At 45.3% G+C, this 13,896-nt stretch overlaps 10 protein-coding genes across 10 annotated transcripts; 4 read left to right on the top strand and 6 right to left on the bottom strand. All coding sequences in view use genetic code 12, as the record gives it.

The window, feature by feature from the left end:
* Positions 1-269: 269 nt before the first annotated feature.
* On the top strand, positions 270-938 carry PGUG_02324 (uncharacterized protein; the record flags this gene model as incomplete). The annotated part of the gene is made up of 1 exon (XM_001484545.1): positions 270-938. The coding sequence occupies one exon, from the start codon at positions 270-272 to the stop codon at positions 936-938; it is 669 nt and encodes a 222-aa protein (XP_001484595.2).
* Positions 939-1,271: 333 nt separating this feature from the next.
* On the top strand, positions 1,272-2,801 carry WBP1 (dolichyl-diphosphooligosaccharide-protein glycotransferase; the record flags this gene model as incomplete). Its single annotated transcript, XM_001484544.1, has 1 exon — positions 1,272-2,801. The coding sequence occupies one exon, from the start codon at positions 1,272-1,274 to the stop codon at positions 2,799-2,801; it is 1,530 nt and encodes a 509-aa protein (XP_001484594.2).
* Positions 2,802-2,912: 111 nt separating this feature from the next.
* On the bottom strand, positions 2,913-3,701 carry PGUG_02322 (uncharacterized protein; the record flags this gene model as incomplete). The annotated part of the gene is made up of 1 exon (XM_001484543.1): positions 2,913-3,701. One exon carries the CDS (start codon positions 3,699-3,701, stop codon positions 2,913-2,915), a length of 789 nt encoding a protein of 262 aa, XP_001484593.2.
* Positions 3,702-3,840: 139 nt separating this feature from the next.
* Positions 3,841-4,221, top strand: PGUG_02321 (tubulin-binding prefolding complex subunit; the record flags this gene model as incomplete). The annotated part of the gene is made up of 1 exon (XM_001484542.1): positions 3,841-4,221. The coding sequence occupies one exon, from the start codon at positions 3,841-3,843 to the stop codon at positions 4,219-4,221; it is 381 nt and encodes a 126-aa protein (XP_001484592.2).
* Positions 4,222-4,227: 6 nt separating this feature from the next.
* Positions 4,228-4,764, bottom strand: PGUG_02320 (acireductone dioxygenase (Ni2+-requiring); the record flags this gene model as incomplete). Its single annotated transcript, XM_001484541.1, has 1 exon — positions 4,228-4,764. The coding sequence occupies one exon, from the start codon at positions 4,762-4,764 to the stop codon at positions 4,228-4,230; it is 537 nt and encodes a 178-aa protein (XP_001484591.2).
* A 282-nt stretch (positions 4,765-5,046) lies between these two features.
* On the top strand, positions 5,047-6,510 carry PGUG_02319 (cleavage polyadenylation factor subunit; the record flags this gene model as incomplete). The annotated part of the gene is made up of 1 exon (XM_001484540.1): positions 5,047-6,510. The coding sequence occupies one exon, from the start codon at positions 5,047-5,049 to the stop codon at positions 6,508-6,510; it is 1,464 nt and encodes a 487-aa protein (XP_001484590.2).
* Positions 6,511-6,550: 40 nt separating this feature from the next.
* Positions 6,551-7,456, bottom strand: PGUG_02318 (6-phosphofructo-2-kinase; the record flags this gene model as incomplete). Its single annotated transcript, XM_001484539.1, has 1 exon — positions 6,551-7,456. One exon carries the CDS (start codon positions 7,454-7,456, stop codon positions 6,551-6,553), a length of 906 nt encoding a protein of 301 aa, XP_001484589.1.
* A 411-nt stretch (positions 7,457-7,867) lies between these two features.
* Positions 7,868-9,988, bottom strand: PET127 (Pet127p; the record flags this gene model as incomplete). The annotated part of the gene is made up of 1 exon (XM_001484538.1): positions 7,868-9,988. One exon carries the CDS (start codon positions 9,986-9,988, stop codon positions 7,868-7,870), a length of 2,121 nt encoding a protein of 706 aa, XP_001484588.2.
* Positions 9,989-10,221: 233 nt separating this feature from the next.
* On the bottom strand, positions 10,222-11,808 carry HAP43 (Hap43p; the record flags this gene model as incomplete). The annotated part of the gene is made up of 1 exon (XM_001484537.1): positions 10,222-11,808. One exon carries the CDS (start codon positions 11,806-11,808, stop codon positions 10,222-10,224), a length of 1,587 nt encoding a protein of 528 aa, XP_001484587.2.
* A 598-nt stretch (positions 11,809-12,406) lies between these two features.
* On the bottom strand, positions 12,407-13,780 carry TIM50 (protein translocase subunit; the record flags this gene model as incomplete). Its single annotated transcript, XM_001484536.1, has 1 exon — positions 12,407-13,780. The coding sequence occupies one exon, from the start codon at positions 13,778-13,780 to the stop codon at positions 12,407-12,409; it is 1,374 nt and encodes a 457-aa protein (XP_001484586.2).
* Between the last annotated feature and the right edge of the window lie 116 nt (positions 13,781-13,896).

Raw genomic sequence — 13,896 nt, 5'->3', positions numbered from 1 at the left:
CTTTCATTCTTAATTTTAGATTATTCAGCTATATCTTATGATAAGAATTGTATTTGTTATTCGTAGCTCAATTGCGTTACCTCGCTTCACTATCTATCTGAATATCTCTTTAGCACTCTCTCTCAATTTTTGTCATTTTCATCTCTTCTCTTTGTCACCTCACATCTTCGATTTGCTCCTCTTTTTCTCAGCTCATTCCACTTTTCTTCATCTCACTTTCTTCTCACAATTCTTATCTCATTTTCACTTCTCTCACTTCTCACTTACCTATGACCACAGACAACTTTGACCACAGCTTTTCCGGCGTCATGAGGACGCTCAACCTTGACCCAGACAAGTTCCAGAACTACAACGGTGACTTCAGTTCCTTGAATTATCGTCAACTTGCCACTGTGAAATCAGACATCGAAAACCAGCTTTCGTTGTTGTTTGACATGTTGACAAATAACTTTGCCGCAGACATGTCTACGCCATTGGTGACCGAGGACGGGTTTCCTCGTAATGACATTGACGTCGTCAGTATACGGTTGGTTCGTGTTCGAATCGTCATGTTGAAAAACGACTTGAAATCGGTGTTGGAGTTGTTGGAAAAAAAGTTGCAACAACAATTTTCGAACCAAGAACGACAGCCAGCTCCAGTTACGGCAGCACCGAATGTAGAACAGTTGGTGCCGTTTGCGTTGGTGACGGAGATTGCCGACGAAAGTCCAGCGGAAAAAGCTGGGCTACAATTGCAAGATAAAATTGTCTACTTTGATGATATATATGCTGCAAATCATAACAGATTACAGGCAATTGCCGGACGCTTGAAACAGCGCCAGGACCAAAAAGTACGGGTCCTTGTTCTTCGTGATGGAAAAAAGGTTCATTTGGAACTTGTTCCGTCTGATAATTGGCTGGGTAATGGACTCTTGGGCTGTCGTTTGGTGCCGTTGTAAGTTGTTCAACCACCATGAAGTGTACTGGTAAACGTCACCACGTCTCCCGCTTCAAGCACATATTCCTCCTTGCCTTCCAACTCCCAGTCGGTATCGTTGATAAGAACCAAGATTCCTGGTCGAACTGTGCCGTTATCGAGGAACACCAGCACATCTTCTTTGTGGGTAATAACCGTAGAAACGATGGCTTCCAACAAGTCCATGATTGTCACTTCGCCTTCATTGCCCGGAACGTCCACTTTGTGGTTTCTGACGTTGCTGGAGATGGCATCTAAACCGCCTAGAAATTCCACCTTTACCTTCATGATGAGAAGCCTGCAGGAGTGAAAAATTATGGGGAACCTCAGGAAGATGCAAAATGAAAATGAAAAAAAATACTTATTTTCACGTAGAGGAAAAGGAAATATAACGGCACGATCACAAGCATCATCCATCTCGCTTCTCTTGTTCCAATCACAAATTTCCATAATTTTACCTTCCCTCTCTTTCCCCCGTCCTCCTCCGCTTCCCTGCAGTACGCGAGCCTCTACTTCCTCACTGAACACGACACCAACTTTAGCTATGTTTTGGATTCTTCTTCCACTCCTTTGCAGCCTTGTGCGGGCTCTTGCTGTAGATGAGCGCATGCTGGCATTGGTGGTGTACGATTCACGTTCGTATGACATTGAAAATATCGGTCAATTCGACAAAGAGATGAAAAACGTCATTGACAAATTGCAAAACCTCGACATAAATTTGGTATATAAGGGTTATAACGACGAGGATTTGGCAATCTTGTCGAGTTCCGAGCCCATATATGACCATTTGGTCCTTCTTCCTACGTCAAAGAAGGCAATTGCTGCCAAATCGAAATTCAACCAAAAGACGTTGATGGACTTTATCGACCACAATGGCAATATTCTTGTGGTGGATAACGTCGAGTCGGCTCTTCCAGACGATATACGTGCCATTCTCAACGAGGTGGGAATTTATCCCGCTCCCAAGAACTTTCGCCTTGTAGACCACTTTGAGAGCGACGGCGAGGCGGTGCAATTGACGTCCCAAAACTTGGTTCCCAATAGCGTTGTTTCGTCTTTTGAGTCCCAGTCATATTACGGCACAGCAGCATCGATTTCCAACAACAGATTGTTATTTCCAATCGTCAAAGCCACGAAAAACTCCATCACCGTCGACCTGGGAGACGAGCCCATCACCCAAGATAGAACCTGGACATTCGGGGAGCAGGGATTTTTGAGTGTTGGTTTCCAGGCGTTGAATAATGCTCGTCTTGCGTGGGTTGGGGCTCCTTCGCTTGTTTCCGATGAGTTGATCCAATGGGTGTTTCAGGAAAAGAACGTTTTGAAATTGCAGTTTGTTCAACATTACAAAGATGAATCCCCACAAAACATCAATCCTAGCTTGTACAGGATCAAAGACCAGGCTATCTATACCATTGGTGTTTCCCAGTACAGAAATGGTGAATGGGTTCCATACAAAATTGAAGATCCCAGCCAACAACTTCAGCTTTCATTCAAAATGTTGGATCCCTACCAAAGGTTGAATTTGCAGCCCTTAGGTCCAGCAGCGTCGACTCCCCAAGGTCCTGAGGACTGTTTTGTCTACTTTACCAACTTCACTGTCCCTGATCACCATGGTATGTTCACGTTTGAGTTGGACCACCAGCGTGATGGATATACGTATTTGCTTGATAAGAGAGTTGTTACCGTTAGACACTTGGCTAACGATGAGTTCAAAAGATCATGGGATATCACCAATTCGTGGATGTACATGACGAGCGCATCGTTGGTGATCGTTGCGTGGTTGTTGTTCGTGGTGAACTTTTTGTATGTGGGAAGTACCGACAAGGTGAAGAAGAATGTATAGACTGAGGAGTACTGCTATCAAACTGCTAAGTCAGTTGCTATCAACTAAATCAAATTGCTAAGTCAATTGCTATCAAAATCGCTAAAATCTAAACGCTAAACTCTGCTTTTTTCAGATCTGGTAGTTGGCGCCCAACGGGTTATCCCAGTCGGTTCCAAACCGTTTTTTATCACAGAAAAGCGGCACAACATCACTAGTAGCACAGGCTATTTTGTATGCTCCCAGCAGCAAAAGGCGTTGAATTTCTTCCTGTTGTTCGAAATCTTGGTCAAAGAGAAACTTTCTCACTTCTCGATTATATCGAATTCTTCGACTCGAGGCCCTGGCTCGGATATACGTTGGTTTCAAAAGTACTTGGCCCACCTTGCCCTTACTAATTGAACAGCTAATAACTCCAGATATAGTGGTGGAACTACCCAACGTCGACCCAGCAGCAGCCGACAACGTCAAGTCTTCGATAACCCAACTGATGCCCAAACCACTTCCTACCTTTCTTTCTTGGCCATAAGAATACGAAAAACCAACACTTCCTCCGTCTCCATACTCATGGGACTGACAAGGACTGGCGGGAATGAACCCAGGATATTCCACCCGCTCAGTATCGTTATAAGCAAACTCGACCCATTCGAGGCTCTGCGAAGAAAAAAGGTTGCGTAACCAGCCTTGAGCACCAACATAATCGAGGTCTAGAGGTTTCAGGTCGTTGGCTGGCGCCACAAATGTGTTGGTACTGTTGATGTGAAACACTGTGTTAAGCGCAGGAGACAGAAGAAGGCCAGAAAAATTAGTGTAAAGTTCGTCATAGTTTTTGACGTGAACGATGGAAACACCGTCATTACCAATTGGCAATGCAATTGCAAAAAGAGTCCACAAGGCGAAACCAAGATAAAAAAGTAACATGAAGAAGAAACCGGGGGAATTTGGCTGAAATATGGGGCATCTAGCAGAACAGCATCCAGATTTTGCAGTCGATACTGCATAGTTTGCAACCTTTTCTCAAAATGGGAACATTGAATCGACGCAGTGCAAAAAAGCCAAAATGTCGGTTGAAGAAGCACAAAAGCAGCAGGCCCAAGGCCAGAAGGCCCAGGCTTTACAGGTCCAGTACAACAAGTACCAAGAAGATATCAGCGAATTCCAGTCACATTTGGCGGCATTGGCGTCAAAAATACAAGAACAGGTAATTGTCGATAACACGTTGAGTTCCATTTCTCCTGCAAAACGTGAGGGTCGTCGATGCTTCAAGTTGATAGGCGGAGTTCTAGTGGAAAAGAGTGTTGATGAGGTGATTCAAATGCTCCACAACGACTTGAAGGGCATGAAACAAGAGCAAGAAAAATTCCAACTGGAGTTGGCACGCATGAAAAAAGACATGGAATCATGGATGACGAAAAACAACATTAAGATTGTGAGTAAATAGGCTAAATCATACGCTGATCGACTGGACATATTCGGTTCTGGCGTCACTGACTCTTCCAGAATCACGGTTGATGGCCTCCCATTTGGGCTCATCTTTGAACAACCGGATGGCCGTTATCTCCCTCAAGTTGCTGCTCAATGTGAAACGATGGTATATACCGGCGGGCAACACCAACAAGTCGTTGGGACTGAGTTGGGCTCGGATCCATTTTTCATCCTTTCCGCGAACATCAAAGTATCCCTCTCCATCTACGATATATCTAATTTCTTCGTCTTCATGGTAATGCTCGGTGTAGAACGTTTTCATTTTGGAGTTGAACGCATTCACATCACCTCCAAACGAGTCCAAATTGAGAATAACTTGGTCTCTATTCTTGTATCCGCGCTCTTTGGCAATGGCATTGAGTTCATCCATCGATGAGATTTTGCGATAAAACACGCCTAATTTCAGAAGAGTCTCTTCAGAAACTGGTTGCCCCGAGTCGTGTTCATCCGTAAAGTCCTCAGGAGTGTCTTTGTTATCGTGGTAGAAAAAACGGGCCATGTTGAATGAAGAGAAACAACTATGGCTCAACTAGAATGTATGGGTGCACGTGCCGGGTGGCTGCGAGTAGGAGGGGCTTAATTACTAAGAAAATGGAATGAAGGAAATGTTGAGGGATGTTGGTATAACTGATATTTGAACTTCAATAAACAAGTAGAAAGGCCGTATTCATCTACGGTGAAATATACAGTAGGATGCAGAATGCATCCTTACATTGTATCATTGTAATCCTGCATATTGCACTATACCACCCAAATTCAATTTTCAGCGAGAATCTTCACCATGTATGGCAACCGTCCTTATGGTCGTCAGGACCGGACTACGTACCAGCAAAATATCGACCAGCAGCTAGCGTCGCAGGAGAAGAAGACGTCTTACCGTCGAACGGTTGACCATGGAAGTAACATGGGGAGATGGCATATTCAACGAAGTCTTGGAATCACCGATAATCCAATTGGTAAAATACGGCCTGAATCGTCGTATTTGATAGATCTTCTTCCATCCCTTGCATACAAGTCGTCGTCTGTGAATCCAAACCGAGGCAATGCGGCGATTATGGACGTTCAAACCAAATTTGTGCATCTTTCATCCAACAAAGCCAAACATTCGATCAACACTGTTAAATGGACTCCCGAGGGTAGACGACTTCTCGTGGCTTCCCATTCCGGAGAATTCACCATCTGGAACGGAATGACATTCAACTTTGAAACCATCATGCAAGCACACGATCTGGCGGTTTTGGCCCTCAAGTATTCTCACAACGACGACTGGCTTTTGAGTGGAGATCAAACCGGAGCCATAAAATATTGGCAGCCCAATTTCAACAACGTCAACATAATCAATGGTCACAGCGATGCAATCCGAGACATTGCATTTTCGCCCAACGATTCCAAATTTTTGACGGCTTCCGACGACTCATCGATGAAAATTTGGAATTTTAATAATGGAAAAGAAGAAAGAACGCTTGCCGGCCACCACTGGGACGTTAAGAGTGCGGACTGGCACCCCAGTATGGGGCTCATAGTGTCGGGATCCAAAGATAACTTGGTCAAACTCTGGGATCCTCGAGCTGCCAACAGCATTTCTACCCTCCACGGCCACAAGCACACCATCACCAAAACCCGGTTTCAAACCGCAGGAACCAGCCGGCTCTTGGCGTCGGTAGCACGAGACAGATCTTGCCGGATTTTCGACTTGAGAACAATGAAAGATTTCTTGGTTATTCGCGACCAAGATACCGACTTGTCGTGTGTCGAATGGCACCCTATTCACCCTTCTATGATAACCACCGCGGCCTATGACGGCTCCATGAGCCACTACCTCCTCGACACGTTCATCAGTGAAAGTAATACCATCAAAAATGAAACCAGTGCCAGTTCGGGGTCGGCAATCGAAGCCGTTCACAAAGTTCCATATGCTCACGAAAGAGCCATTAATGCCCTTGAATACCATCCTTTGGGTCATTTGCTCTGCTCAGCAGGCGCAGACAGGTCTGCACGTTTCTGGTCTCGAGCTAGACCCAACGACCCCATGTCGTTCAAAGATGCGTTGTACACCAACGACAAGGTTGGCGCATGGTACTATGGAGTTAATAATAATATTAATGCTGTTTTGGAAGACACTTCTGCTTCCACGGCCGAGGTGGCAGCACAGCCAGGAATCAACTTGCCGGGATTGAACAACTTTAACGGCAATGCTCCGGAAATGAGAGATTCTTACGCAATACCAGGGTTGAGAGGGCACTAATATTCTGAAAAATCATGTATCATTACAAATCATTATATCGTTACACTTTTGAGTAGAACGCTTGCACCGCTTCCATGTACCGCTTTCCGTCGTCCTCAAGGTAGTTATCTGCAAATTGGGCAATGAGCATTACGATTTCATCGTTGCAATTGCTGGGGTTATAAATGGCAGTTGCTTTTCCACAGTTTCGAATATTCACCCAAGCGGCAACTTTTGGCTCAAACCCGTCGATTTCTTCCTTGGTGAGTGGTTCGTAAGCTTTGTAGTAGTGTTTAGTTCGTTTCTTAAAGTCGGCTATGGCCACTTCGTGGTTGATGTTTCTATAATCAGCATTGAACGCTTTGCCGTTGATGTTGAACAAGAGATACTCCTCGATGTCGCACGCCACGTCGAGGATGATAAAGTGGTCGACAATACCCGCTTGTCTGCTCATTTCTATCATACTTTTTCTTCTCTCGATTGAAGTGTTAGTGGCATCGAGAAACCCAACGTTGATCACTTCGTCTTGAAGATTGCTCAACAAGTCTGTCATCGCCATGGTGGCAAACGTATCTCGCTGACGCTTCGCCGTCACGTTATCCGGGTCGAAAAACTCACTGGTACTCAACTGCTGGTGCATTTTGCGTCGCACATCTCCGGCGTTGAAAATGTCACATTTGTACCCACTTTTCTGAAGAAACCGAGAAAGCTGGCGGGCTATGGTGCTTTTCCCCGACGCCGGCAAGCCTACAAGCATCACCACGGTACGTTCAGTCTTGTGTTTTTTCGTAATCCATTCCTCTAACTCTTGGGGTGAAAAATGGTATTTGTTGATGGAGGTGGCTGGAGTAGAATCAAACGTTGTGGCGCCAGTATTGGCATCCATCACTGCCGACGCCGAAGACTGTGACGACGACGTCCTCATTTTTGTCGCTCGCGGATTCATAGGGTTCATTTCAATATCCATATTTTGAATTTTTACCGATGTAGATGTGGATTTTTTTTTGGTCTGCTAAAAGGTAATTTTGTGCCCACGTTGCCACTCTAGGTGATGTGGCTCAGAAACAGTGTATGTCTAAAGATCTCTATAATTCTAGCTGACCCTGGTCGCGTTTAGATAAATAACTTTTTGGTGGCGTGGATTCTTTTCTATAAACAAAAGGCCTCCTGTGGTCCGATGACTCTTCGGTGTCGGAGTTGCAGTCCCCGCGCCGCTCTGTGCAGAAAACGCACTGGACGGGCGGACGCACGCGGCGGCGGGCCCGGACATCCGGTAATCCGTCGTGGCGCATGTCCTTTAAACCGCTCCGCTGCCAACTGTGCATGCGCATGCAATGGGGTATGCACGTTTAGGAACGGCTGAATACCCTTAATAAACCTATTTTGGGTTATAAACCACCCGTGCCTCATCTTTTGGTTCCCACTTGGTGGCTCGCGCAGCACCAATGGCCAGGTATGCCTTCATGAGATCGGTTGGATCTACAATATTGATTTCTGCCTCTTCATCTGTGGGTTCTGGAGTTGGTTGCGGTTCGTTGTTTGTTAATAATTTTGTAGCAACCCGAAGTAGTTCCAAGTATCGCTCAGGACCTTTGTCGACCCGCTTGATGGTGTAGGATAACAGCCATGGTTGAGACTTATTTCGAGGGTACCCATGTGGGTCCTTTATGCTTATCTTGTTAGGACCGAAAAGATTCTCCACATAAATGTAATATGATAAAACTCCAGCTTTTGCGGTTTCTTCATTGAATGCATCGAGCTTGCTGCTGTGATCGCGGAGATTTGCATGGCGTTCTTGTGGGTCGATATCTTCTCGGAAACTGGTTTTGAACGACTTGGGAAATTGTTGTAGGGTAGAAACTTGCTCTGTAGAAAGTGGGACCGCCATGACTTGCATTCTGTGTCTCAGCAATCCTACTCTCCGCATGGTTTTGAGAACTAATCTGAATGCAGTTTCGCCATGTTCTGCCTTCAAATCATCAATGATTGTTTTCAACATATTCGTCCAAACATCCAACGACATCTTAAACTGAGTTTCTGCCACAAACGAAGGAAGATCATCGTGTAAATCTTCAAGTTTCTTGACATTTATGGACTTTGGTGTTCCCTTTTCGTACGAATAAAATACCCTGTCAATTTCGTCAAGAGGGATATACTGGAATCCAAAGAACGAGTTGATATTATGATAAGCCACGTAGATTCCGTCCATTTGACCAATCCGCGCCTGGAATCCGTACTTGAGTAAGGCTCCTGTTCGAATTAAATCGTTGTACTCTCGCTCAAACGACTCAAATTGTCCTTTCAATTTCCATATTTGGTACTGGTTATTCTCAAGATGAGGATTTCCAGAGTCGTACCGAATAGCACACACTGCTCGAGTCTTGAGATCGAAAGTTCCGTTTCCTGGAAGTCGCTCGTCGTAGCAATCGAGCTGCGAACGCATCAAAAAGTCACCATATGTTGCGTAATTATAAGTGTTTGGAGTTGGTGCTGGAGTCTCTAAAGACGATACTTTATACTGCTCAAACTGTTTTTCTTCTGTGGTGAGAAGTGCCTCCAAACAATGTCCCATTGCCGACAAAAGAATCTCTGTATCAGCTGACTTGTCAGATTCTACAGCGTAAACCGTCTGACCATTTTCGGGGTTTTTCCCTTTCGGCTGGATGATTAGGGATGCTGGAAGTCTAGCGCTGGCGCCGGTAAACTTTGGAAATGGAAATCTGGCGCCGCTTGCTGGATCGTAGTTGTTGAGTAGAAAGTAGAATTGGATCAATGCAGACGTCATGGAAGACGTGGATGAATAGAATTGCTTGCCGTGCTCGTTGGCAGCTTGTAAAAGCGTGGCATCCTTGGAAACGGTGACAAATGAGCCAATGGCTTCGAAATTGAAATCGGTATACTTGATGATATTTTTGAGATAAGGAGTAAAATTGTACACTCTCGTGCGAGGATCCTGAAGAAAGTGGACCCCTGGTGAAAAGAGCGCCCGGTCAAGATTATGTTGGAGTCGAGGAATGGTGGAATTGTCTAGGGTTTTGCTTTGAACTACCGGTGATTTACCAGCAGTAATTCCTCTGATTGATTTTGGTTTGGCGCGAAGTTTCACATCCGATATCGATACCGGTCTTCCATGAGTATCTTCTGCTTCATTATCTGTACTTTTCCCGTTCAGAAACCCCTTAAGAAGTCGCAGGTTGGTTTTACTTCGTAAGCTCATTGACACATCTGTGTCTCGACTTGAACGCTTAAGACTTCTATGTTTTGCACTGTTAGCTGTCCCATCGCTGTTTTTGTTTGTGCCTTTGGAGGTATCTAGATCTGCTACTAATGTGGCAAACTCTTTATTTGTCACTCGAAGCTTGGAAGTGTGTCGCAACGCATCGGACAAATCTTCTGCTTTTTCATGCTTTGAATCTGTTACTTTGTATCTGATAGCTTTTAGCGGTTTCCAGGATCCATAGCAGATCCTAGAAGAGACCAAGGGCCTCCGGTTTAACATTGGACTTTGTCAAGTTATGTATTGCGATCAGTGCGAAATGCGAAATGCGAGAAATGCGATGAGATGTCTGGGGAAGTTTGGGTGCGAAATAAAGAGGTTACGACTTTAATATTCTACACTTTCTGATGCTCAACTTGTTCATGACCATTTACTTTTTTGTAACTTAACATTTCAGCTTTTTTTCTTTACTCATCTACTCTCACTCTTACTCGTTGCTCGTTACATTCACTTCGCTAGTTATATACCCTCCTGTCTAGTTCCCGAAGCACATTGGCGACAGACTGCACTTCAACTTGCATCCCTCGTGTTGTGAGTTTTCCCACAAGAGTACTAAAGTCCACCGAGTTGAATTGCTTATGACGTGAAAGCGTCTTATATGCGTCGGCGCACGGAATGAAGATTCCATTTGCGCCCGTCACACCTGGCGTTCCTGGGGTTCCTGGAGTGGTGGGTGCCGATGTTAATGCCATTGGGATATTAGACCTTGAGTCGGTTCGTGGAAGCGATGTTCTGGATGGTGAACGGTCGCTGCTGCTTCTATCGCTGGACCTTTCGTTCGACTCATTGGCCTTATTTGCAACAGTAGAACAGAATAACGTAGATAATGGGTCCATCTGGCACTGCTCGCAGGTTCCAGGGTTGCCTGTACACCCACTCAGTTTCTTTGGTTCAGCAGTTACTGGCGGCACGGCGCCGGTATTCAAGTTGGTTATGTCTCGAATTTCCACGCTGGGTCCGGGGTGCATTACTGGAAGCGAAGTTTTGCGAATGGAAGAGTTTTGAATTGGAGGAAGCATTTTGGTGACTTCATCGTCTTCCTCTTCATCTTCTTCGTCCTCTTCGATGTGAGCCTCCATAGAACGTGATATTTTTGCTGCTTCTTTCGCTGCTTCTCGGCAAACACAGGGTGTATCATCGGTACAAAACCCACAATTGTCGACTGGAGAACCCTCATCAAACATTTTCTTCGGAGCTGGATCCTGAACCACAACCTCCCGTTTTGATTTTTTCAACTTTTTAAAGTCTGGTAACGGTTTACGCTTTGAAGTGCCAAACTGCGTCGTAAAGTCGATTTCCAAGCTTGACTTCCGCTTCAATGGAACAGCGGCAACAGGCTGGAAAGTTTCCACCAAGTCGTTCAACGTCGACAGCGAGCTCTTAGCTCTCAATCCCACATCTTCACACAAACACTCATCCTTGATACAGACACCGCAGTCAAAATCGCTGGAAGCTCGGGGTTTAATTGCGGTTGGATTGCTCGAAATTGGAGCAGGTTGAATAGTCTTTTTATAGCTGAAATTTGGCGGCGAATCCGCAGAAGGTGCCGGCGATATTTGTTGCACAGAGTAAGTCGACGAGGACGGAGAAGGGTTGGTTGGAGAACGAGCATTCCTGATGCCTGCTACCTCGGACCGCAATTGTTCCAAGCTTTTTAGGAGAAACTGGTTCTCGACTTTGAGCTTGTTTATCGTGTTGACCAACCCCATCTCCTTGACGTCTCTCTCCTTCTCCACCTCGGCGAGTTTTTCCTCTAATTCTTGAACTCTGGTTGCTCGTCTTTCTCTAAAAGCACGCTGAGCAGCTCGGTTTTGAGCTTTTCTTTTCGACGCCGGAGTGTCTACGCTAGGCTTTCGGCCCGGTTTGGGACGTGGAGGAAGCACCCACTCTTTGGAAGTTTGAATTTGTGAAACTTGTGTAGATGGCGGAGAACCGGCCAGCGACTGCGGCGACGCGGCAATCGCTATAGGAGAAGGACCCCCATGGGGCTTCGTTCTGGGAGCTATAACCAGTCCTCTCGTGGTGACCAGTGTATTCGACATCGCTACTGGTTAGTGTTTGCGAAAAAAAAAAATGTTCGTGCGGGCGGAGATGAAGTATTTATTTGCGCATGCGGGTTGCACCTGATTAATCAGATAAAGCATTTTATCTTTTTCATCAGACCCGAGCGCGCAACCAATCACATCCGCGCAAACAGACCACAAAAGCAAGTTGCGCGTGGCGACTCGGTAATGGTCACGTGATATGGCTATGGACAACACCAACGATACCCGGAAAAATCATACTTACTGTTTAGATGCAATCCCACTATAGTGAGCCCGAACAGTTTAATGCCGTATTTTGTGGAGCTCGGAAAAAGTTAGTTTTGGGAGAACCAAAATCGGGTGTCTGGATCTCAGCACGCACTTGACTTGAGAAGCTAAAAGTAGTCGCAAACGATTCTACACAACAGGTTGAGCTGGTATAGGCCTTTTGGGCTTTTATCTCGACGAAAATTGTGTGAAACTATTGCAAAGACTGAATGCTAATCAACGAAACTTCGCACGATTTTCAACTAATGATATTGTTCCTGCACCTGGATACAGCGAAGACAGATTGTGTCGAAACATGTATGTACAGCAATTATGTATTTATGTAGCATTACTCCTTGGCAACCTCGGCTTGCATTTTGGCGATGTCTTCCGGGCTTGGAGGACCCTCGGTAATCATTTTGTTGAGCGAAGTTTTTCCGAATTTTTCCTTCAATTTTTCTTCTTCTTGGATGAACTTTTCTCCATTTTCTTGTAAGTATTTTTGGAAATGTTCATACTGTTTTTGGCCATGTTCTCTGATTATATCCAAGGGCATCTTGGGCTCCTTGTTAATACTAGAGGCAGGAACTCCCATCAATTTGGCCAAGTAAGTACCGGCATTTGGACGATGAGCATTGGCAAACAAATGTTGGTTATCCTTCATCCACTGTTGTCTCAATTTGGCCTCACGTTCCAGGAACTCCTCGATGATATTGTTCTTGTCTTTGAACGAGTTCAAGATAGGTCTAACATCCTTAACTGGCTGGGTCGCCAAGTACTCCAAGAGTGGAATTAACTTGACTAAATTGTCGTCAGGCTTTCCGTCCCATGGTTTCATAGGAATGGCATTGTCTGGCTGCATTGCCCATGACTCCTCGTTGACGTCTATAAGCACAGTTTTGCCCAAGTCACGGTTCAACAACGACAAGTCCTTGATCAATTTTCCATCTTTGTAGCGGCAGGCTTCACGATATAATGCGTAGGAGATGTAGGCATGGTAGCGGTCTAACTTTGCCACGACTTTTTCGGAAAACATCTGGGAGTTTGATCCGAAAATGACAATCTCATAATACTGAGATAAGTATCCCAAAAAGTAGTCCAAACCAGGTCTCTTAGCGGTTCTCCATCCGTTCTTGGTATCCCATTCCGAGTGGATCAACAAGTCGTCAAGCGTGAGAACAAGGGTCAATGGACGACGGTAGGCCTCAGGGGGAGGTGGTGGAAGCAAGTTTTCAAATACCGGTTCAGAAAAGAATGAAAAAAATGACGATAACCGCTTATTGAATCTTCCATAAATCAACCCAGGCAGGTATCCATTGCCGATATCGGTACCATCCAATGCCTTTTGTTCCTCTTCGGAATCCCAATCTCTACACATGTAACCAACTCCAGCGAGAGCTCCAAAGAGCGTAAATCCGTAGAAATAGTTGGCATATTTTTCTCTTTGAAGATCCTTGGATGTCTGTGCACGTCTTCTACGTTTAGCTCTAGTCCTTTCTGCGCTTTCCGAACCGTCATGAGGATCCGAACCGTCTTTTTTGCCATTTTCAGGGTCGTCAAATCCAGCTTTCGCCAACATGTCGTCAGTCAAGATTGACTTTTGGGTTTTTTCATTCACTTTTTTGTCTGAATAGTACTTGACTATGTTGGTGCGGGCCACCGGTTGCCTCAGGAGCACCGCACGCAACCCTAAAGATGCTCGAACCGCTCTGATACCGAACATGGTGTGTTGCCAGTGAAGAAAAATTGCCAGAAACTTGCGATTTGCATCCTCCACACCCACGGTGCGAAACTGCGAACTTGAAATATGGAAGCCGAACACCCACACATTTGCGACTG

Source organism: Meyerozyma guilliermondii, genomic scaffold, assembly GCF_000149425.1.
Source record: "Meyerozyma guilliermondii ATCC 6260 scaffold_3 genomic scaffold, whole genome shotgun sequence".
In the NCBI taxonomy this organism is placed as follows: domain Eukaryota; kingdom Fungi; phylum Ascomycota; class Pichiomycetes; order Serinales; family Debaryomycetaceae; genus Meyerozyma; species Meyerozyma guilliermondii.
This window is presented reverse-complemented; position numbering and strand designations above follow the sequence as displayed.